This window comes from Polistes fuscatus, unplaced genomic scaffold (genome assembly GCF_010416935.1).
Source record: "Polistes fuscatus isolate 324 unplaced genomic scaffold, CU_Pfus_HIC Scaffold3, whole genome shotgun sequence".
NCBI lineage: Eukaryota > Metazoa > Arthropoda > Insecta > Hymenoptera > Vespidae > Polistes > Polistes fuscatus.
In genome coordinates this window covers 6,627,870-6,652,779 of record NW_025113107.1, presented here as the reverse complement: position 1 = coordinate 6,652,779, position 24,910 = coordinate 6,627,870, and the positions used below count along the sequence as shown (strand labels likewise).

General features: G+C 27.0%; 4 protein-coding genes across 5 annotated transcripts in view; 3 read left to right on the top strand and 1 right to left on the bottom strand.

Moving 5' to 3' along the window:
• The first annotated feature begins 1,156 nt into the window (after window positions 1-1,156).
• Window positions 1,157-2,356, top strand: LOC122519293. Its single transcript, XM_043638660.1, has 6 exons — window positions 1,157-1,259; window positions 1,382-1,505; window positions 1,587-1,729; window positions 1,813-1,918; window positions 1,993-2,107; window positions 2,198-2,356. The coding sequence occupies exons 1-6, from the start codon at window positions 1,157-1,159 to the stop codon at window positions 2,324-2,326; spliced, it is 720 nt and encodes a 239-aa protein (XP_043494595.1). The 3' UTR covers window positions 2,327-2,356.
• Window positions 2,357-2,641: 285 nt separating this feature from the next.
• LOC122519486 (proteasome adapter and scaffold protein ECM29) lies at window positions 2,642-11,266 on the top strand. Its single transcript, XM_043638966.1, has 28 exons — window positions 2,642-2,968; window positions 3,679-3,926; window positions 4,009-4,127; window positions 4,209-4,358; window positions 4,437-4,715; window positions 4,792-4,987; window positions 5,073-5,158; window positions 5,242-5,431; window positions 5,529-5,674; window positions 5,754-6,069; window positions 6,148-6,334; window positions 6,426-6,782; window positions 6,865-7,040; window positions 7,112-7,213; window positions 7,289-7,495; window positions 7,575-7,689; window positions 7,794-7,977; window positions 8,076-8,364; window positions 8,443-8,676; window positions 8,748-9,092; window positions 9,169-9,325; window positions 9,410-9,568; window positions 9,654-9,785; window positions 9,871-10,180; window positions 10,285-10,468; window positions 10,538-10,676; window positions 10,769-10,978; window positions 11,063-11,266. The coding sequence occupies exons 1-28, from the start codon at window positions 2,944-2,946 to the stop codon at window positions 11,263-11,265; spliced, it is 5,445 nt and encodes a 1,814-aa protein (XP_043494901.1). The 5' UTR covers window positions 2,642-2,943; the 3' UTR covers window position 11,266.
• Window positions 11,267-12,330: 1,064 nt separating this feature from the next.
• On the bottom strand, window positions 12,331-14,572 carry LOC122519485 (protein penguin). Of its 2 annotated transcripts, none has more exons than XM_043638965.1 (2): window positions 14,354-14,572; window positions 12,331-14,270 (listed from the first exon to the last, which is right to left on the bottom strand). In XM_043638965.1, the coding sequence occupies exon 2, from the start codon at window positions 14,250-14,252 to the stop codon at window positions 12,345-12,347; it is 1,908 nt and encodes a 635-aa protein (XP_043494900.1). In that variant the 5' UTR covers window positions 14,253-14,270; window positions 14,354-14,572; the 3' UTR covers window positions 12,331-12,344. The 2 variants fall into 2 exon arrangements, with proteins under 2 accessions (XP_043494900.1, XP_043494899.1); XM_043638964.1 differs by having other exon boundaries at window positions 14,382-14,572.
• A 945-nt stretch (window positions 14,573-15,517) lies between these two features.
• Window positions 15,518-24,910, top strand: part of LOC122519564 (cAMP-specific 3',5'-cyclic phosphodiesterase, isoforms N/G) — a 328,446-nt gene continuing 319,053 nt past the window's right edge. The window contains exon 1 of the mRNA XM_043639098.1: window positions 15,518-16,601. Within this exon, the coding sequence (XP_043495033.1) occupies window positions 16,527-16,601 (75 nt within the window). The 5' untranslated portion in view covers window positions 15,518-16,526. The remainder of the gene's footprint in view (window positions 16,602-24,910) is intronic.

Here is a 24,910-nt window from a genome sequence, read left to right as displayed (position 1 = left end):
TTCATTTTAATATGACGTGTGCTTCTGTTTTATTCTACAATACTATGAAATAATTTGAATAACAGTAAATATTATTTGAAATAATTAATTCTTACCGTACCGGACACGAATCAATCGATTTACTTTACTTTTAAAATATAAAAATTATTTAAAAAAAATATACGAAATATTATTTCTTTTTAATATTAATTTAAATTTAATTGTTACAATCACTTATATTATGCTGCACAAAAATATAACGGAGAATAACAGCAACAAGTGATTAAAGTTCTATACTTAATAAACATATATGTACCATTTTTAAATGCAATACATATACTCACACATATATTCGGATTAGTATTTTTACGACTTAACAAGATAATTTCATTTAAGTGATACGATTTTCATATCAGTTAAGAATACCACTAAAAGCCAATTCAAACGAAACAAACAACCAAACTGGCACAAGGTCAATCATGAAATCAACATCATTTAAAAGTATAGAAAAAACATAAATAAACAAGCATAATAATGTTAATTAATGTAACTTATAGCTAACGATAATACATACAATTCACCTGATCATTAATTATTTACTCCTAAATATAAAAGACTTAATTTGACCTCTATTTTGCTAAACAGATCTTGAAGGTCATCAAATAGAAACGTGGTTCATCTTAAAAATACGGATCTAGCAGACGACAGGACTTTATACAAAAAATTCGGCTTTTTTCATTGGTTGTTATATTGCGGAAAATTTACGTGACCAAATTTAAAATTTGTATTATCGTATTATTTCACATTTTAATATTTACGTACAATTAAACTTAATTTTTAAGAAAAATATTTATTTACTCATAAAAATATGTAAAATATTTAATATAGATTCATATACTCGTAACATGTAAAAATTCAAATGTATTTAATGTACATATAATATTAATTATAAAATAAATTTATACAAAATATAATAGTGTTTTAAGGCACATAATATCGATATTTAAATAAATATCAAAGTAGATGCTTGACAACTTCAAAGAAATATCACAATGTGGCGGTAATTTTTAATTTAATCTTTTGTCAAGGAGAATTTGAATGAGGACAATTAAGCAAAAGATATTACATGGAAATTGTACATTTGCATATATTATTTGCTGTTTATTTTATTTTTATAATGTTCACTGCAGAATTTTATGCTCAAACTGAAGTATATGAGGATAATTATTATAACCTAGATCCTGAATTTGAATATTCAGAATTAAACAATACTACTGAATGTGAAGAAGAAACTAGTTATTCTTTTACAACAAAAATAATTACACATACAAGTAAAATGACATTTAATTCATAAATAGAATTGTATTGTTTGATAACCTAAAATATATTTATTACACATTAGCATCAGATCAAAAAATTAAGTGCGACGAAGATCAGATATTATTTTATCTTGCTAATTTACAAGTTATTAATCCAGAAGGTATATTATTAATTGCTACATACAAGGACATTGAACATCTTTGTAGGTTTGTATAGGTACATGTGATCTTAATGAAATTAGATTTGTAAATAGAGAATAATAAATAATCTATTCATCTTTATTAAAGGAAAATAGTTGAAAGTCTTGATTCAATTGATAATGTAATGCAAACGTGTATACCTTTGCCAGAAGATCACTTATATATGCAACTTATAGCAGGATTAAGAGTACTCAACAGTAAACTTTGTGTATATGCAAATTATCAATCTGGTAAGTTATTTAGAAAATGTATTAGTATAAATAAAAAATATATTGATTATTATAAGAATAATGAATAAATTTAAATTAAATAGTATTTAGAAAATATATGAAATGTTATCAAGAACTCCATGATGAATATTTGGACTGTGTAGGACCAACAGATTGGACAGAGAATATGGAAATTCATGAATTGTGCGAGTATGTGCATAAATAATTTGTATTTGTATATATAATATTTTATTTTATGTGTGAATATCATCATTTTTTTCTAGCCAATTCAAAGCTATATCTGATTGTTATTATACATTAACTGCTGTGTTATGTGGTATCGAAGCAGCAAAAATTCTCAAGGAACTTGTTGTGCAAGTTATAACTGCTGTTATTTGGGTAAAAATATATTTAAGCATAAATTTTAAATCTAAAATATTATTTCTAAGAAGGTTTGAACTTTTAGTGAAATTTTAATTTTCTTTTCAGACTGATTGTCCTAATGTACACATAGATCCAGTTGTTTTAGATCCTATGCCAGAAATGATGAATTCCAAGTCATTTTGTAATACTTCTATCAATTTTATTATTGTAATAATACTTATAAATATATTATAAATTACGATATTACTTTTGATATAATTTAAACGTACGAATTTATATTTTTAATTAGAAAGATTAATTTTATATATTATTACAAAAATATAAAAAAGAAATCAAAGTATAAAGGAGATATTTTTTTTTTTTTTTTAATTATTTTTTTATTAACATTATCTTTAATAATTGTTAAGAAAAAAAAAATAAGATATAAAAAATAAAAGTCAAAATTGATGATTAACCTCAATTTAGAAGTATATTTAACATTATTAAATAATAAGCGTTATTTAAATAGAAAAATAAGTAATTTACAAAAAAAAATAAAAAAAAAAAAATAATATAACTATATCTACGATGACTAAATAAGTGCGTTGTTAGGAATGACGTCCTACATTTATATTTTTATTTTGTAGAAAATTTTCGTAAGATTTCAGTACATCGAATTGATCAAACGAATAAACGGAAATAAGATTTAAATTCGTTATCGTATTTTACGTTATAGAATAAAATAACTCAATTTGCATATGTTCGATCAGTGTACATTGGCAGGTGATTCGACATAAAGTGATTAATTGCAAAATTCAGCGACATTTCTCGTTTCTCGATGTCATTCGCTTTCTCTCATACACTATTTCAAAATGGCAGCAGCAACGGACGAGCTGAGTGAGTAGTCCCGAAAAAAATAAGTTTTTATTCGGTGTATAAGGAATTAATTTGATTTCGTTCCTTATCATTTCGGAAGTCATACATTAAGTTATTCAATTGGAGAACTATAATAAGCGAAATTAGTATTTTAAAGTATTTTTTAACGTGAAAAAGAAAGTCAATTGTCATGCCGCCCTGTAAAACGACAACTTCAAACCTATCATTTTTCGTGAAGATTCAGTTCAATAGTTTCTCAATTCACATCTCTCCCTCTCCTTACCCTTGTCAGCTGCTACATCTTCATTCCAGCACGTGCTTACTCGACTGTCAAACAAATCAATTTCTAATACAGTGTTAATCTAGGGTTTTATTTATTATATTCATTTTTCAATATTTGAGATAATTTGCATTATTTTGTATCATCTCATAAATATATAATTAAATTAAATATATATTTTTTGTATTATTGATTTTATACATGGTAATTAGTTATAACTTGTTATATATTATATATCAAATTATTTAATTTTAAAGCTCAATAAAAGTGAATTTTTAATTTATTTGAAATATGTATATGCATATTCAACTAATTGTGCCATATAAATTATCAAATGGATTATGTCAGCTTGTGTCAACTGAGTTTTCATAAAGTTTAACAAAATATTTATGTATTTATCAAGTAAATATTTTCTGCAATTAATTATTTAATTAATATTGTTCGATTACAGTTTTGCTTGAAAGAGTTTTCCTTCGGCTGGGGTCAGCAGATACAGATGAACAATTACAAGCATCTGTTTGTAAATTTTTACCACCAGTATTGCTCAAGTTGTCCAGTGCACAGGAAGGTGTTAGAAAAAAAGTGATGGAATTATTAATTCATATTAACCGAAGAGTAAAAACTAGACCTCAAGTGCAGTTACCAGTTAAAGCATTATTGTTGCAGTATCAGGATCCAGCTGCTAGTTCATTTGTAATTGTATGTTACTTTTATTTATATGTGCACTTTAATAACAAAGTAATAATGTAATATAATATTACGAGTACAATATTATTTTCAGAATTTTACAATTATATATATAAAATTAGGATATCCCCGTATGGAAATGAAAAAACAAGCAGAATTAATCCCTAGTGTATTAAATGCTATTGATGGAAAGCCTTTATCTCATCAAGATAGGTTTGTAAATATTTAATTGCTAATTGATATGATAGATAAAATAATATACATTGTTTCATTATATATGTATAATTTTTTTAGTTTAATGCTAATAATAATGCCAGCCTTGGGACATATTAGTATCCCTGCTGATCCTGATAAGCGAGTATCTTTACTTGGTTTACAAGATAAGCCTTATGTATCAAAACAATTAATCAACTTTATGCTTGATGCACTATTGTTACCTTATGGGTAAGCAAGATTACTGTACTTTGATTAATTTAATTATAATACATTTTTTTATTACAAACAACTTGTGTATAATATTAGATCGGTAGGACAAAGTGATAATCAGCAATTGAATCGAACTGTTGATTGGCCCCAATTTCCTGTTCCACCTGGATTAAGTGAATATGCATTCAAGAGAGTTATAGGTGAACATCCACCTACAGCAGAACAGCTGGAACAAACTAAATTGGGAATTGTTAAATTCATTTCTAGTGGATTTTTCCCTGATTCAGATATTTTTATACATTTGGTTGTTGCAGCTGCAGACACTAGATTTAGTGTTGCTAATATGGCAGATTTAGAATTGAAAAAAATTGTGAGGTATTTATACAAATTCCAATATAATTATCATGTTTCATTTTATATTTGTTTCAGTATTTGGATATGTATGTTTCAGTTCTTTAGATTGGTCATCGATGCAAATAGCTGCACCACTTTATACATTATTCTTAGGTACTGATGGTTTAGCAACGCAAAAGGAAATTAAACCTGAAATGAAACGATTGCCTGCCAGTACTCGTATTCGACTAAAAGTATTACATTATCTTTGTCGATTAACTAAGTCTGGTTTTATTATACCTTCATGTATCCAGGTATATTATAAGTTATTGTATTTTTAATATACAATTTGAAATCTTATAATAATAATAATAATATGATATTTATATTAAATTACAGGTTGTATTTGATTCTTTATATGGAAAAAATACAAATTCTAAGTTGAAATCATTAGCACTGCGCTTTACATCTAATCTTGTTCAACAGTAAGTTTATTTTTTTAATTTTGAAATGTAATTTATTTATTTAAACATGGAATATATAAAATTATGTTTATTTGTTTCTTAAGGTGTAGTCTTACACCATTAGTTCGTGTAGCAGGAGTAATATTAAATGGTATGATAAAATTAATCTCTGAAGGTGAAGAAATTCATAAACCTATGGCATATACAGTTATCGGACAATTAGGCCAAAGAATACCTTCTTTAATTAATAAAGATTTGAGTTTGTTACAAAATCTTTTTGATACTTTGACATCAGTAAGCACTGATTAAATACTTCTTTTACAAGATTTAAAAAATATTTTAAAATTTTTAAACATTTATTCATCATAATATTTTCTTTTTCAAATTTAAGACTGACGGAGATTTACGAAGAACTGTGCGAGATGCTTTAATATCTGTAACGTCTGCATTTGTTCTTAATAAAGAAGATAAAAGTAACATAACTTTGATGAATGCTTTATTGTCAGCTCATATAGAATCACCAGAATCAAGTGTAAGGTGTGTATATATACGACTATACTGATATAGATATTACATAATCAATAGATAAATAATTTATTGTTATTTATATATATAGGTTTGTGGCTATGCATTATGCCGCGACTGTGTTTCCACCTGATGATGCTCCATCGCGATACCTACTACTTTTGTTATGCGGTGATAACAAACATGAAATAAGCACAGAAGCTGTAAAAGCTTTATATAGTGGTTTACATAAAACTGATGGCGATAGTCATGATAAAAAGGATATTAAACAAATAGTTCTACCAGATTTTTCAGACCTTGTAGCATACATACATTCAAAAATGCAAATAAGAATGTCTATGCCAAACGGCGGAAAAATAAATATAGGAAGTAAAACACTTCCATTTAATATTGCTACTTTTTCAGAGGTACATTCTTTTATATTCGAATAATAATATAAAGCAATTTTATATTATTATTACTTTTACATATATGTATTTTTACAGATAATTAATTATCTACGAGTTTGTCTCGCAAAAAGTGCTAATATACCGAAATATAATGAGCCATTGCAGCATCCATGCGAATATACTCCAATGATTGGACGTTATTTACAAAATTTGTACGAAACTCAACCAGAGGCATTAAATTATTATCTTGATATGATTTTACTCCTCACTCATGCTTCTGCAGGTACTATTTCAAAGAGTAATATTTGAAAGAATTGATATATATAAAAATACATAAGACATTTGAAACATTATTTCATTGATATTTTTTGCAGATTCAACCTCTTTGCAAGCATTATTAGAAATTGTTGGTTGTATTCCAAATTATATGAGAGAAATTTATGAAAAAGAATTACCATGGCTTCGTACCTTACTTACATCTACAAAACCGGATGTGAGATATTTGGTTGCTAAGGTCTACGGTGTTATAACTTCTAATTTTTCTTCTATCGATTTCGAAAAACATATTTCGGAGATTATAGATATGACAAAGAAAAAACATGTAGAATCACAGCATGGTTCATTATTGGCTTTAACTTTTATGATGGAGAGGAATTTAATAATTAAACGAAACGAAAATAGAGACGAATTACTAAACTGGGAGATGTATATTTATGTTGTTAAAATTATATGTACGTTTGTATATATGGCAAATGAATTGTTACCATTTTTTTTACCATATTTTTAGATAAAAATATTATTTTATATATTTAGGTACATTTCTTCATGAAAGTACAACATTACTTATGGATGCTGCGGTTGAGGCTATTGGTATTGTAGGAAAAACATTTCCTTTACCATTACCTGCAGAAGGAAATGATGACTTAAATAAAAAAGCAATTACAGAAACACTCTTTTCTATAGTAACCGATGTAAAAATAAAGACTAAGGTTTGTTTTATTATTTTAGGAATATATGGATATTTATTTCTTTTCATATTTCAAAAATAATTCTCTTTCAGGTGAAGGAAAAAGCAGTAATCTCTTTAGGATACATATGTGTTGCAGAGGATTTTCCACACACTACATATATAATAGACAAAATAATTACAATGGCAAAAGAAGTGAGTATTTTTTCTATTTATAATACTCCTTTTAAATATGTTATTTATATTATATAATAATATTTTCATTCATAGACCAAGGATATTGAAATTCATTTAATTATGGGCGAAGCTTTGGTATGTTGCGTTCAAGGACAAGCATCTCCAGAAGGAAGAGATGCATGGACCACTCTTCCTAGCGAATATAAAATTTCATTTAGCAATAAGAGTATTGAACTTTTGATATATGTACTAGATGAATTATTAAAATTGTACAAGTTACCACACCCTAATTCTAGACAGGTATAAAGTATGATTTTAATATAGTATTTTATTCATTTCTATTTGAGATTAGCAATGTTGAACTATAATTTTTCTCTAGGCAACATGCATATGGTTGCTAGCACTATTAAAACATAACGTTCAGCGAGATTGTATTAAACAGAAATTATCAGCAATTCATCATGCATTTATAGAATTTCTTTCTGAGGACAGTGGTAAATATGCAATATTTATCAAAAATATATCAATATGAATAAATAGTATATGCTGAAAACATATACTATTTTATTTTTTTTTTATTTTATTTGTTTATGAACAGATATAATACAGGATTTAGCAGCAAAAGGACTTAGTCTAGTACATGCTAATAGTACCCAAGAAGAACGTAATTCTTTAGTATCATCTATATTAGATCAGTTTATGCAAGGTCGCAGAACTGTACAACAAGTTACAAGTGATACAAAATTGTTTGAAGAGGGCCAGTTAGGAAAAAGTCCTAGTGGGTAAGATAAGTTTATTAACGACAAATTGTGCCTAATCAATATTTTTTGAATAACATATTTTTTCAATTTCAATGAATAATAATCACCTATTTTTTTAGTGGTAATATATCAACATATAGAGAAATTTGTTCTCTTGCAACCGAGTTACAAAATCCAGAATTGGTTTATTATTTTATGAGATTAGCTAATCATAATGCAGTTTGGACATCTAAGAAAGGTGCTGCATTTGGATTTGCAGCCATAGCTAGTGTAGCAAGCGACGAATTAAATAAATATTTACCGAGTATTATACCTAGATTATATAGATATCAGTTTGATCCTTCTCCAAAATTTCAACAAAGTATGAGTAGTATATGGCGTGAAATTGTTCCTTCTACAATTAAAGCTGTGAGTAAAAATTTTTTTTATTTTTCGTCTTGTTTACAAACGTTTACGTGACATGTGTTTTTTTATGTCACTTTTTAGCTTGAACAATATCATAAAGAAATATTGGATGATATCAGAAATAATTTGACGAATAATGAATGGCGAGTGCGTATAAGTTGTTGCAATGCTTTATCTAATTTGTTGAGAGCAAATGTTAATATAAATTTAGAATTGTATGCTCCTGAATTATGGATGAAATTGTTTCGCGTAATGGATGATATTCATGAACGTACAAGACTGGCTGCTACAAACACGACTAAAGTACTTAGCAAAGTAAGTAACAGATAGTTTTAGTACAGTACATTTTCATATATAATATCTGAATTATTTTATTGTTTTAATAGGTTTGTATACGACATTGTGAGTCTTCATATGGTAAAGCAGGTGAAAATTTATTACAAGCCATTTTACCACCATTACTTGATATTGGTATACTCCATACAGTAGATACTGTAAGAGCAGTATCACTACAAACAGTATCTCAGCTTGTAACATCAGCTGGAAATTTGCTTAAACCTGCTCTAGTCAACTTAATACCTGCTCTTTTAAGTGCAATTGGAGAATCAGAGAATCCTAATTTGTCATATTTAAGTAATGCATATGGTACGACATCCGAAGCACAAGATGCTATTGATGCATTAAGAACTTCTGTTGCGAAGGGTCATCATGGAACGGAAACAATATTTAAAGTAAATTTTTTTCTATAATTAATACTTGCCTTGTATAATTAAGATATAGTTATTATAATTAGTTTATTTTTTACAGTGTATACAATATATTGATGCACCTATTTTGAAAGACTTGATGCCAAAAGTAATAGAATTAATAAAATGCAGTGTTGGTTTTGGAACAAAGATTGCTTGTTCACATTTTTTGATTCTTCTTAGCACTTCTTTGAAACAAGAGATAACACCATATGCTGGTTAATATAAATGCAATATAATAATTATTATTTTTAATTTTTATATTGAATATTTACATAATTATAATTATATATGTTCCATAGGTAAGCTTTTATCTGTTTTGATACATGGTTTATCTGATCGTAATGCAGCAGTTAGAAGGAATAATGCTATTGCTATTGGTCATGTCGTTGGATCAGCAAAAAAATCTAGTCTTCAAAAATTATTTAACACCTTAAATACTTGTTACATGGAAAATGAAGGTATGAAAGAACAGACAAGAATAATTTTTAGAATAAAAACTGAATAAAATTAAACATGTTTTAACAATTAGGAATTATTTTTTAGATGATTCCATGAGATTAGGAATCGGGCAAATTTTGCAATCTATAAATAATCATAATCAAGAGTTACTAAGAAATTATTTCAATATTATTATACCTCTTATATTTTTTGCAATGCATGCTGAAAAAACTCAAGGTTTGGATATGTAAAATAATACAATCATATTGAATATATTTAACCATTTATGTGTATTGTTTTATTTTAAATAATTTATTTGTAGTAAATGAAAATACAGTTGCATTGTGGACTGAATTATGGAATGATATAACACCAGGAACAGAAATAGGAATTAGGCAAAATTTAAATGCAATAACTACTACCCTCAGCGGAGCTTTAGAATCAGCGTCATGGAATACTAAAGTACAAGCAGCAAATGCAATTAATACACTAGCAGCAAAGTTAGGTAGTGATGTTGATGTAGATGCAAGAAATACTTTATTGAAAGTATTGACAGATGGATTACGGGGACGAACGTGGAATGGTAAAGAGAAACTTCTGAGTGCTCTTGCTACGTTAGCAAGTAATAGCAAGTAAGATCGCATATACTATTATTATTACAAGATATTATATATATATGATTCTTATGTCATTATATTATTATTAATATTATTTTTTATTTTTATTTTAAATTTAGAGAAACTTTAAATGAAGATGAAAAATTGAAAGAAATCATAATAGAAACATTATATAGAGAAAGTAAAAAGGAAGCAGTAGAATATCGTCAACATGCTCTACAAGGTTTTTGTACGGTATTACATGAGTTGGATATCGATAAATTTACAGAAGTTTATAATATTGCTCAAGAAATTTTAACAAAGGTTAGTATTAACAGATAATAAGTTATTTAATGTAATTATTAAGTCTAAAACATTATTTAAAACCCATAGTTATCAAATAAAAACACTGATGATGATGGTGATGATTCCATTGCTGAAAGTTCTAAAAGGAAAGAAGATAATATTAAGTTACAAGAAGTAGTATATGAAGTGCTTGGGAAAGCGTGGCCATCTTCTAAAAAGACACAGGGTAAAATAATTTTATATTTAGTTAAAAAATATTAATTATATTTATATTGTTCAGGTACGTATATATATTATTTGCACAATAATATTTTTCAGACGAATTTTGTATAGAATTTGTACACCACTGTCAGCAAGTACTACCTAACACAACAAGATCTGTACAAATTGCTATATTGACATCATTAAATCATTTTGTGGATAAACTTGTTCTTTTTACAATAGATGATGCAAATATATCGACAAAAGATAAAGAAACATTAAATTCATTATGTGATATGCTTTGCAATATATTATCACATTGTATAAGTAAGCGAATTGGAATAACTTTAATAAATAGTTTTAGACTGCTAGATTTCTTTATATATAACTTTTTTCTTTTTATTACTTTAGGTACTCCGAGATATACCAGAATAAAAAAGGAAGGATTAAATATAGTTATATCGCTTTCAAAAAAATTAAATGAGACAAAAAATATTGAAAATCTTGACAAAATTAAATTAGTTGTCAAAGAATTAATGCCAGATTTAACAAAAGATAATCAGCCCGAAATTCGAACAAGAGTTATAGATATTAAAGAAATGCTGAAAATGTAAACACTATGTTGTTTGATTTCTGTATTACTCTAGAAACAAAGTATATATCAGTAAACTTATATTTCCAGTACCACACATTTCTGAATAATGGTAACATATACAAGTTGCATATGTGTTATATATATTTATTGTTATTAATATATTTTGTTTTATTTCATATTTATTTCGTAGTTCAAACTATATAAATATTAATTTTTGCAAATTTTTATATTTCAGTGTTGGGTTCAGGAATAAAGGTGTTACTGGACATATAATCTCATCTTTACAAAATTAAATGATGATTCTTCTATATGAATGGAAGTTTATGTATTCAAAATATGCAGTTTATCAACTATAACAAATCTTATAATTAGGATGTACTAACATCAAAACATCAATTATTTAGACTATTAAATTAAATTACTTTATGGCATATTACTAAAATATAGTATATCTTATAAAATAGGTATATTATATTTATAATAGAAATCAGTTTTATTTTTTAAGTGTTGAATTTTTGTAATATTGAAAATATTGCATATTTTCTAATATTTATGAACAAATAGTTAATTAAAACTTAGTTTTGCTGTTCTTAGTTGTTCATCGAGTGAGTGTATTACATAATTTCAATCATTAATGTCATTACTATTATCAACAGAAAAACAGTAATTGACAAAATATAACGAACGTTATAGCACAATATTATTCTGTAAAAACTTCCCACATATTTAATGTGTTCTATTACCAAAAGTAAAGCATTTAATTAATAATCACATTGGTTTGTGACCATTTGGAACTAAATTACTGAAAACTTTGCCTTTTAAATTTCATAAATCATTTAATAACATCGTTTATTATATTTCAAATGCATTTTGTGATCATAATAGTGTTTTAATTTATAATAATAAAATCAGAATGTAGGTCAGTTTTTTTAATATCAAATGACATGACATATGATTAATGTATACACTCAAAATTTACATGAAATAATTAATTATGTAAAAAAATTGAAAACATTACATTATCAGTATAAAACTTATTTTTCTAAAACCTTTATTTGGTTAAATCCATTATATATACATATAATAATTATTTCAAATTCATTTTTTCTCTTTCAACTTTTTAAGTAAAATTGACGCTCCTGCAGTTTGTTCTTTTTCGATGCTTTGCAATATTGTTTGCAATTGTAATATTAAATTACTAATAACTGTTTTAGTTTCATTTTCTATTAATAAAATTAATAAAAAGCAACCTCTATTAAATTTTATCCATTGTTTCAGAATATTTATTGTTAAGCGGTCAATTAATGTTGCACCAAAAGTAGTTTCTCCTTTGGCTTCTAAGTTTTTATCATTCTGAATAAGTTTTTTTAACATCATATGTATACCTGAATGCTCTATAAGATCTTGTTCAGATTCTGTATTGGTAAGAAAAGAAGCGATAGCTTTAAATGCACAATTTAATTTTTCTCCAGAACCTGCTTTTAATATCGCAAGAGTAACCATTAGAACAGGTCCTTTTGAAAGCCAATTTGCTGTTTCCGAAGCAATTGATTCTAAGTATATGTCTATAACAGCTTCATGAAGTTCTTTCGCTCTAATATTAGCTGATTTTTTGCTAGATTCATTATTATCTCCTTGACTTAAGCACTCTACTATACTTGGTGGAAAATAATGAGGATCTCTTCTTGCTACAAGATATAAAATAACATGTTTCCCGTATTCATTTAATACTATTTCTGTTAAATTTTTTTGAATTTCAGAGAGTATTATCTTTTTCATTAAAACAGTATCATCGACAGAATCAATGAGTGCCAGTAATACCATATACCCGTGTTCAGACATGGCAATATTTTTAACATTTTCTTTGAGAGCTTTCATAATTATTTTTCTGTCTTTGTTAGTTCCATGCCATATGCAAAGCATAGCAACCTTAGTACCAATTTTTGTTCTACATAATTCTACTATTACATTTCTTAACATTATTATCATTTCACTTCTATCTGTATTTGAACAATTAGTCAAATATTCCCAAATGACAGTTTGAAGTAGTACAGAATTAATAAATTTTTTATTTAAAATTCTAGTTATATTCGTTTTTACAGCAGATAATATTGCAGATTTCATATCATCTGCGTTTTCAAAAGCATCCGTAAGAACCTTTACATTTTTATCTTTACATTTCTTATATAGATCACCATAAAATTCTTGTTTCAAATTTATTTTATCTTCATGCGTAGCCCAAGTAGAATATGCAAGTTCGATAAGAGGGGCGGAAACAATATGACTCATTAAATTAATTACATTTCCATACCATTCTGAGATAATATTCTTTCTTAATACGGCAGATCCATTTTTTAATAAAACCTTAACGCAATTCTTAGCATATTTTGATTGAGTCATAGCTACGAGGGATGGCTTTAACTCATCAAATATAGCATTTCGTATATCAGGTTCACAATTCTTGATTATTAATTGAATTATACGTGATGTATCATGAGTAAATACTACTTTGTTATAATGGGATTTTAATAATTCGTGCAGTTCTTTACTTAACTTTTTCTTTTCTACTAACGAACAATCAGTTCTACGTAATTTTTCACTTATTTTCTTAGCTCGAATAGAAATTTCATATAGATCAGTTAATTTTCTTTCTTTTCTTTTTTCTCTTAAATCTTTCTTCTTTTGTTTAAAATTCTTCCAATTTTCCTTTTGCGTTGCCATAATATCATCTTTAGTAATTTTCTGTTTATTTCTCTCTTTTAAATTCTTCAAATTATTTATATTTTTTAAATCGTTTTTATGTACTTTTGACGAATCTTTTAACAGTGGTTTTTCAAAGTTTACTTTCTTCTCTTTATTAGTATTATTTGTTTTATCCTGTTTCTTAGTTTGAATAGCTTTTACACTTACTTTCTCTGCAACTGTATCATCATTCAAATTGGTTAAAGTCTTATTTATTTTCTTTGGCTTCGGTTTCGTAAAAGTTTCTTGTTCCTTTCGTTTCATATTTGAATGTACTAAGTGCTACAAAAAAAATTAATTCAATTTAAATAAAAAAATTATATATATATAAGATATATAAAAGATATACTAACAATGATCCTAACCTTAAAATATATTTAGTATTTATATTACCTGTAGTATCAAACTGTACACACTAAGAAGTTTTAATTCAATAAATAAGCACAAATATTTAAAAATAATGAATATGACACAATATTTAAGAAATGAACTATTGTTTCAATAGTAAAATAAAACACGTGAATCTCAGTAACGTGTTCTTGAAATTATAGTAACGGAAACCAAAGGAAAAGGAAGTAAATATTTTGTTGTGCCACTGGGGGCGCTACTAGCATTGATACAATTCAGTAAAGTGTATTCTTGTAATTTTTTCATAAATTATTACCATCATAATGAACAGAAATGTGAATTACAAAAACATAAATCAAATATGTACATATTATATAACATTAACAGATACTTTACTTTAACTACTTTATTATAATTCAAAATGTTAATGACTTATTTCAAATTTGCAACATTTATTCGAAAAAATAGTTTGATCAATTACCATAGTCATTTCATATTTCTATTGTTACGAATACACACATTTGTAATTATAAAGATGTTATAGACAATAAGAATTTTATATTACCAATTTTGAATTTTAAATTTAATTGTTTGTTAAATGTATTATATATAAAATATAATTATGTATTCTCGAGTTAGTATGCAAAAAAACATTGTATCATACATAAATTTATAAATTAAAAATAAATGTTTATATTGTTCTGAGTAACTTATTATTTAAATATGAAAATGAGATAATATTAGAAGCTAATTATATATACAAGTATAAAGAAATATAAAAAATAACTGTCCGTGTGCATATAGCATTGCCGCGCATACGGTACACGCAATTTCCCCCACCACCGTTCTTTTCACGCTTCTTAGGGAGCAGCTAGAAACACGCGGTTTTCTACCCTTCAGTGTTGCACAAACCTTTCGATAGTATAATTATATTTTTCGTGTACTTCGCGATTATTCGTTTGCTTCACTTTTTTAAAAATTGTTAAAGTGTAAATTCTTTTTTAACTCTATATATTAAATCCGTGTTAATTTAATTTTTAAGGAAGAAACAAATCACATTTTTTATTTTTATTATCGAAGTTGATAATGTTATCATGATAAACAAATGGAGAAATGTATCCTAGTTTATTTCAAATCAATTATTTACGAAAATCGTATATATATATATATATATTAGTGAATTTTAAAGAAAGAATTATTCTTCGTCGGTGAGAAATTATTTTTGATTATAGTGGTAAGGATGGATCAACAAGTTGGTTTACCAACATCCGTCTTATTTTTAATCGTAAATAGGACAAATAAAATTCTTTCTAATCGAGGTCTGTTCTTCGAAACTTGACTTTTTCCCTATACTTCCAACGAGTGATCCAAAGTGATTTGTACGTTTGATTAACCTTCACGAATTAACCCGGATTAAAAGAGACTCGAGAAGAACGGATAAAAATAAAGAGAAAAATAAAAGAAAAAGAAGAGGAAGACAAACAAAAATGTAAATATTTGTGCAATTTTTCGACTTTACCGATCAATCGATAAACAATCTTTTTTCTGATTGTGAACATTATCACCATTAAATAGATTGTTAATTTCGCGCTCGCAATTTTAGCCAATGCCTCCTATTTATCTGTACTAGCCAATCGAGTTAAGGATCGATCGACCAATCCATTTTCTCTTCGAAAGTTATAACTGAATTGTGGTAACGGAATGGGCGAATCCTCAAAGATTTTCTTTCGAATTAGTTTTTTCAAGGTTATCAAAGAATCGAATTATATGATGTACAGGGTGATACAAGATAAGAAGATATCAACTTTGGTGGTCCTTTGATCTGAAATCCATGCTTGAATTTGATTGCTAAAGATGCTCAAAAGATAAAGATAAATACATTTATTAAGAATCTTGTATGCGCGTCAATAATTCGATGGAAATTTATTTTGAAGAACAAGTGGAAATTGTTTAAAGAAGTTTTATTGTTGAAAAGTGAAGAAGTATAATTTTTCGTGCGACGAAATACGGAAATGAAAAGAAAATAAGGAGAGAAAGAAGAACGTACTCAAAAACCAGAATTTCGATTCGAGCGGGAAATTGAACGACAATTCGGCACCATTACTTATCTCAAGTATTGAGTATTCTATTACGATTATATCGACGATAAAGGAAAAGACAAGGAAATCATCCAAGGTGGCAGTGACGTCAATGCACATTTGCGCGCGTATTTTCGCGTGGGCATGGGACTTTTTCGTCGGTAGCACCGCATATCCGATGCAACACGTGAGTACAATTTAACTTATCATTGTTTTTCGCTTGCTTGCAATTCCGTCAAATTTGATTGTCCTTTTATATCTAACCTATTCGTAATACTTACAGTAATCCATCCATTTACGTGGATTTATTTTAACGGGCTTTTTTTTAAACTACTAGAACTCATAAGTCACCACGATGAGTTATGTGAAAACAAATTCAGGGATTTCTTAGTGTACTTTATTTTAGTAATCTCCTAAACTTATTTTATCCCTATAAAAGCTAAATACATATTTGAGAATGTGAAAGGAATCCTTATTTTAAACGGCTTTTCATGGTTTTATTTACGCGGTTTTCATTTACACTTTGTTTTCGTTCTATCAATTATTCGCATAAGTGAAGGGATTACTGTATATACGAATGTATAATGAATGTTTATTTATAGTGAACATATTATATAATAACTGTTGTATATATAAATGGTTTATATAAGATTATGATATCTTTCTATTGAAACTTTCTGTTTTTTTTTCTTTTTCAATTTTATTTTCTAACTAAAGTATATAAGTAAGACCAGGAGACTTCAGAAATAATGACAAGATGGACTGGAGAAAACCTGTTTGGGAAAATCGAATTATTTACGAATGGCTGAGCATTAAATGGTTCGTGTGCGGATCATGCTTAACTCAGTTAGGTACTCTATAAAATAGTATTATTTTTTTAAAGATATTTATATATCTGTTACGATAAAGCGCCTTTCATACGGATGTCGTTAGAAATGTGTTGTTGGAAATTCTTTGTAAGAAACTTAATAAAAGATAGCTCTTAACTTGGATTCATTAGGAACAAAATTCTACGAATTGTAATTTATTAATCATTTTTGAGCTTTTAGAGATGTACTATCAACAAAATTATCTTTATCTAATTGTAAGGTTTATCACGTGGAAGTTGTGTGGTCAAACTTTACACTCTTTGTATGTATATATCTTCGAAGGATGTTTAGTTTGTTGAATTTTCCAATTGACGTCTTGGCATTGTCCCAACGTATAGAAAAACTGTTGAACACCTACACCTTTGAAAACTCATAACTCAAGCAATTTTCATTATAAAATTATCATCAATCAGTGTTTTAGAAATTTTTTGACATCAAATTTAACACTGCGTACAAAAATAATAGGAATTCCGTTGAAGAAAATTATATTGACTTTGGGATAACCTTAATCTCTTTAATCAAAATCAAACGATTATACTTAAAAAATAGTACAACTTTCGGTAGAGAAGTATAAGTTCCGTTTGAAACTATTTTTAAAAAAATATTTTGTTTTTGAAATATTTTACTATCTCAGGATTTTCGGAAGATCTTGTACAAAATTTAACGTTTTATTTACGGTTGTCATTCAATACCGAGACATGCACGATTTCAGTGACACGTGCGACAAAAAGAACTAAAATTGCATTAAAAGAATAATCCTTTCTCTTCTCTCGATTAATCGTATCGGTGTGTATGCTTGCAAATGTATATACGTAAAGGTATTTACTTTGTACTCCTCACGCTACTGCGCGCGTGAATGAAGGACTGATTGTAAGCTGAGACATCAGACAATGTATGATTGTCAATTTTTACAAAACAATTGTTATGAAGTCAATCCGTATTCCGTTAGAGAAACACGTGTTATTTTTGTCGATAGAAATTGGCGTTCTTCTCATATTCGATTGATGTTACGTGTATTACTTTTTTTCACGTCTGCTTCAAATAATTCATTATATTATAACTGAGATACCTTTTTCTTATGACATTTTCAAGGATTTACATTATGAATATTTATGGTTTTCAAGTAAAATTTTCATGTTATCGACACATGTGTTATCTTTATCTTTTAAATAAACTTTTAATCACTAAAATGGGACAGAAAATACGACCAAGTGAATTTGTGGGGTAAACTTTTGCTAACGCAGAGGAAGAGAACAACCTTAATAGAGTTTAAGGCCGATCGCTTGCGAAGGTGAGTTGCTTTATTGCCAGTTTCTCTGTCGCCCGCTTATTCGCATCCTAACATTCTCTATTAGTTAATAATCTAATTAGGATCCTCATCGCTTTTTACGATGTCTTAACGATACCCTCATCTCTCACATTCTACAAACTTATCGATATATATCTGATGTTCGCGGACGTCAATTCGTAATTCATTTTTTCCGGTTTCGTTATTGCTCTCGCATATTCTTCATTGTCGTACTTTTATTACAAACACGTAGGTATAAGTGACTGACTAATCGATTTAATCAAAATCATTGATATCGTTAAACATTTTCTCTATCGTTAAAAATATTATTATTTTATTAATTTTGAAAAGGAATGCATTCTAAAACGTTTATATGCTAGCATAATTTGTAATCATTCTTCTTATCGAGTAAGAATTTGTCTGATATTGAAAATCGAAGTGAAACTTTGGTCGTAAAATAAAAATCAGAGATATCGTCTTCCCTTTGTCGAATAAAAAAAATCTTGATTCTAGGAGCTCCTCTCCTTTGGGAATATATGTATATAGATATAGCTCGTACAATGCTTTATAACGGGGAGTTGAATTCCCGTTTGGATCTTTCCAACTGGTTGTTGGATATTCCAGTGTCTGATCGGATGAATTCTACTTTGAAAAATAACTTGAATTTTTTGTCATCCATTTAAATCATTACAAATATATAAAAGAATCATTTTTCTCATGTCCTTTCCATTTATCATTTTGGTTCAATAATCCTAACGAAAAAAGAGGGAAGAGTTATCGGAGATATTAAAGAAAGTAAGTTGTAGAAATTGATTGGAAGATGATTTTAACTTGGTTCCTTAACAAGAGAACTGGATTAAAAAAGATGAATTTTCGAAGTTCGTTTCCTTAGAAGCAGGAGCGAAAGGTTATGTAAAATTGAACAAATTCATTAATTGGTATATTTCTGTGATTATATCATAATTAGTCGATTTTATGATATTCTTTCTCTGCTAGTTAACATTTTATCTTATTTCTTTTACAAATGCGTTCATTTAATTAGTAAAAGCTTTTACCATAGCTATTTTATATCTCTTTTACCTTTAACCTCTTCACGGCAATCCTTGAATGTTTTTGATCAATGTTTCTTATGATTCACAAACGTTTCTTATTCTTTCTTATTTGCGTTTTCATGATATCTTACGAAATTCGTAATGATAAATTAATGATATTATAAGAACGGATTTTAAAAGGTTTGTAAAGGTATGCTTAAATATAAGAAATCGGCTTAAACATAAAAAGTATTTAAAGAATATCAAACAAGCTGACCTCTGAAAAAGTTTGCGCTTTTAATATTATAAAGTTCATAATACATTTTGTCGATGCGAACATTTTTATTGATGTTTTATCATTGTACACATATAGTTAAATACTAATATATTGTAGAAAACGTGATTATTATTACTTTTACCAGTTTGTTAAAATCTCGATTTATATATCTTTCAGAATGTCAGATTATAAAGCGTTCTAATTATTTTGTCTCTAAACAATTATTTGAATGCACATGAATGTACTATGTTACATATATGTATAAAGAAATTTCTTGTGCTAAATAATTATTTTACAGTAAATTATATTTCCATCATCATTTTCTCTAATAATTTATTTTCAATTAACTTTTCTCTAATAGTAACTCTATTCTATTCAAACAGCTTTTAAAAGATTTGGATGTTTCGGTGAAAGGGTTCCTTATTATCCCTTATTATACATTGCAATCAATTACTTCTTTAGAAAAAGCCGTATTTTAAGCTTAATTATATCGGAATAATTGTATAATTTGATGTTAAAAAATACTTTTTAGTTAAACATATTCTTTCATGTATTTATTATTTTTTTAAACATTATCTTTTAGATGATTTATTAAAGAGTATTAGCAAAAACTAATGAGTGGTTTAATTATAATAAAGATATGATTCGTAACATAATTAATACTGTTATTAAATAAATCTTATTAATCGTTTATTATCTACTAGAAATAATATTTATTTTTCTAATATCTATGCATTTATGTATCCTGCATTTACTGTTAGCTTTGTCATACGTTTTTACGATATAGCTTGGAAATCTCGTTATAAATTATTAATAGCTCTTTTTTAAACGAATGTAACGAATGACGAGAATTCGATAGTTTTATTGTTAACAAAAAGCGTTTAATAATTACTCTTCTATATATTTCTGTACAATTTCATGCATCCATGAATGCAACTAGGAGGAGACTTTGTTTCTCTATGTATTACTGATAATAAAATGGTTGCTGGTAATGTTTTCTGTGGCTAGCTTTTTTGAGCTTTGTGTAGTATATTCACTTTGACCTCATTAGTTTGTATGAATGGTTTGTCGTTTTGTCGAGTATTGTCGAAATCTCTCGAAATTCATGTGTTTGCATATATCACGTTCGAAACTTAGTATTTCTAGATTTGTCAAACAACACTAATTGTAAAAGAGAAATTATTGATTCTTTTTTGTGAGAAATTAATTAATTTTTTCGTATTTATATTGTTATATTATAATAACTTTATTTAGTTCTCTTACTGTTTGCTTATATTTAGAAGACGTAAGTTTATACATATTTGACTTATTAATTATCTCGCAAACCAGGAGTATTAATTAGTTTATCATGATCTTTCTTGGCAGAAGATGTTCAGCAGCGAATTTTACAACTTGTTTAATATTCCACTTTTAAAGGATTCCAGTGTATGAATTATTTGAGATATAATAATAATATTCATAATTATTTTTAGATTTATGTAAATTTGTATATTTGATGAAATTTGTATGAGTATTTGATTTGTAAATACGATCTTATTTTAGCGTTATTTACTCGTACCTCCACTCGTATTTTGCTTCCCCAAGTGAATTGTATGTTAGTATCTTATTTTGTCGATATATTTGAGAAATATCAATATTTTCAATTTTAATGTTTTCTTATTTCATTTTGATGTATGCATATATTACAGTTCGATTATTTATTCATCTATTTATTTTTAATTAACTACTTATCAATTTCCTATCGTCAAACTAAATATTCTTTTCATTTTCTCAGCTTTTGAAAAGCATAACATTTGCAATTTCAATATTGGTCTGCGGTTTCCAGAATCAACTCGTGTCCTTTGCTAGTCTAATTGATATCTTAATATTTCGTTGCTTTTCATGTTGCGATTGCTTTGCACTTAAAACTTAAATGATATAGGATCAAAAATGTTATTAGTTATTGGTTTATTGGTAGACATTTGGTGATTTAATATGCTACATTATTTTCAATTAAATCAACTAATTACAGTACTTGGTACTTAGTACATAGTACTTTAATGTGCATCAATTTGGATTTTCATTTTTGTAACAAAAATATAAAAAACATTTCACTTTCCAAGGTAAACCATTTTTGAATTACTCGTGTATCCATTCGAAATAAAATATGTTGTCATATTATTTATATGTTAACTGTTCTTGATTAATATTGTTCTATGGAAATAAAAACAGAGAAAAATAACTGTGTGCATAGAAAATCGATGTCGAGCTTGGCGTTATTTTTCAGACAAAATAATTGCATTTTTTGTAAATAATTCAACGTAGCAATTATTCACTAAAATCTAGTATGAATTAAAATATTTAACACATTCGTGAATCCTGGCCCGATAAATATTGATTGATAAATATTTTAACAGATATTTATTTGTGTTGAATATACTTAAATCTCGTTCGAATTGTATAAATTTTCAATAAAATATATTATTATATTTATGTATATCGAAGAGATGTTCTCCTTTAAGTTTTGCACACGAATTTATGCATTTTTCGCGTTGTAAAAGATCACAAAACCCATCAGTAATATCTTTATCTTTTTATAAATTGATCTGTCAATTTTTTGTTTAGAGTAACATTTATTTCATTGTTATTAACGATTATAATAATTACAACAAATTATTTCTTTTTTTGGAGGATAAAATTTAATCGTTAAAATCGAAGATTTTCTTTTCTTTCATCGAATGAATTCTTTTGTTCCTTTCACAGTCTACAGGGATTTATGCAATCCGTTTAAAACGATTTCAAAACTAACTAAGCTTATGAAACAAACATTTTAACGTCGACGTATAGTCAGTGAGAGAAATACTCGGCTAGATACTTTTTGAAATTGAATAACCTTTTTTTTCGATTAAGTAATGTACTTTCAATATTTAAAAAGATACGAAAAGATCAGTGTACTCTACTCACGTTAGGATTGATCGATTGAGAAGATATTTACAGAATGAACATAAATCAACCAGATCTATATATATATATGTATACATATAAAATCCATATATTCTCTTTTTATATAACTTTTTTTTTGATAACAGATGTTGGAAATGTTAATTTTGTATTTTTTATCTCTACTTTAAAAAAAAGAATATTTTTTGTTAATTTTATTATAAGCATATATCTATTTCACATAAAACATGAAGTTTTTAATATCCACTATAAAAAAATTTATAAGATATTTAAATTTATTTAGAAAAGTTTGACAAAATATTTCGAATAATTCTGCGACTAATCCGTAATATGCATACGTAGATTTCTTACCATCGGATTTTATGAATTCGTGGCTATTTTATTTTATGTTTTACATACTTTCGTATAATATTGTATATGATTAATCAAAAACTGTCAAAATGAAAAAAAATATAAAACGTAAAATTAAAAAGAAATAATGTAGAAAAATCCCTGCTACTATTTCATCTATGTCAGTTTTCCTTTTTAATGCAATATACGTAGAAAAAATTCAAGCGCGAATAATTTGATGCGGATTTCCTATTTTTGACAAAAACCTCTTCAGCCCTATCTTTCATATAAAAATTCGTGAAAGTTATAGCACGTAGTTTTCAACTCGTCATCGTTCTTACTGACATGAGACACTTTCATCGCTTGGAAAGAAATGACAGTACGGGAATAGAGTTGATGAAAAGTGTTATGTACGTTGTGAAAAAAAGGTACCATTAGTCTGGATTTTTATCTAATTTTTTTTCTTTTTCTTCTCGAGATTCTTTCTCGAAATATAAGTAATCATGAATAATATTTTGGCTCCTTGCGCCGCAAAAAGAATTCTATCTTTTAAATCATTTCTTTGATTTTCTTTATAAATATATATTAAAATATTATGAGAAAAGTGTTTATTCTGCGTCATCGATGTCTTTTCAAAAATATATCGTATTACTTTTACAAATTAAGAACGTTTATTATTAACATTTAGCTTGTTTTTACTTTTATTTTATGCAAACATGTAAACCAGTTATAAGACAAAATACATATATTATACACATAAAAAGAATTCATAGAAATATTTAAGTTTGCCTATCTGATAATCATGTTTTTTAATTAACGTCAAACGTCGGAGAGATGATAATGGAAGATTATATAATAGAGATCAATAAGAATTCTTCGACATGTTGGAAGCAACATCTCTGATAGTTTTTCGTCTTTTTCGTCGTTTTTTCTTCCCCATCCCGTTCTCTTTTATGTTTCTGCAGAACAGACACAAATACGAGTTCCCCTTTGTGTCGGATGGCCTTTTTTTCTTTTCACATTTACCCTTTACTTTATGCATAGTACATAGGTTATTCCTTCGTTTGCGCAGTATTTACGCCCTGTTTACTATTTTGTTATTATTTTTTCTTATTTATTATCATTTTAATGCATCATACTTCGCCTTCGGAATATATTTTTTCTTCATATTTAACCATGTGCAACTAAACAGCGGATATTTATGAACGAATATTAAATGTGCTATTGGAATTTATGTTTATTCAATATACTTTACTTATAAAGAAAGTAAATATATTCCGACAAAGTATTTGGATAATTTTAATCGTAACAATGGACTCTTATGCCACTTATTAAATTCTTTCGAATCAATTCATCGATATAGATTATTTATTTATGATTATCTAAATTTGCAGAATTTATTATAAGTTGGAAGGTAAAAATAGAGACTGTGCATCATATCACATACGTTATATTTTATATCGTTTATTTATTAATATTAAAGTCCAATAATTTATTATGAATTGAAACGACAAAAAAAGAGGGAGAGAGTGTGCGTCATACAAACGAATGACGCAATGTTATATGCGAATGATAGTGACCAACTCTTTTTAAAAGCAATATGGTTGTTACTAGTTTCGTTTGTCTGCAAATTTTGTGGTTTAATCGCGAAATGGAAGTAAAACCAACGAACCTATCACGATTAAAACGAATGAAGGTCTGTGTACAAACACGCTCAATCATTCCTAATAAAAGGATATATTTCTGCTAAAGCAAATGAAC

Excerpts from the sequence above, each read along its gene's own strand:
- LOC122519485 (XM_043638965.1), bottom strand. The coding sequence starts at position 14,252 with ATGAAACGAAAGGAACAAGAAACTTTTACGAAACCGAAGCCAAAGAAA.
- LOC122519486 (XM_043638966.1), top strand. The coding sequence starts at position 2,944 with ATGGCAGCAGCAACGGACGAGCTGA. Across the intron at positions 3,927-4,008 it reads CTGCTAGTTCATTTGTAATT|AATTTTACAATTATATATAT; the intron begins GTATGTTACTTT and ends TATTATTTTCAG. Across the intron at positions 7,214-7,288 it reads TAATTACAATGGCAAAAGAA|ACCAAGGATATTGAAATTCA; the intron begins GTGAGTATTTTT and ends TTTCATTCATAG.
- LOC122519293 (XM_043638660.1), top strand. The coding sequence starts at position 1,157 with ATGTTCACTGCAGAATTTTATGCTCAAACTGAAGTATATGAGGATAAT. Across the intron at positions 1,730-1,812 it reads ATATGCAAATTATCAATCTG|TATTTAGAAAATATATGAAA; the intron begins GTAAGTTATTTA and ends TAAATTAAATAG. Across the intron at positions 2,108-2,197 it reads TTATAACTGCTGTTATTTGG|ACTGATTGTCCTAATGTACA; the intron begins GTAAAAATATAT and ends TTTTCTTTTCAG.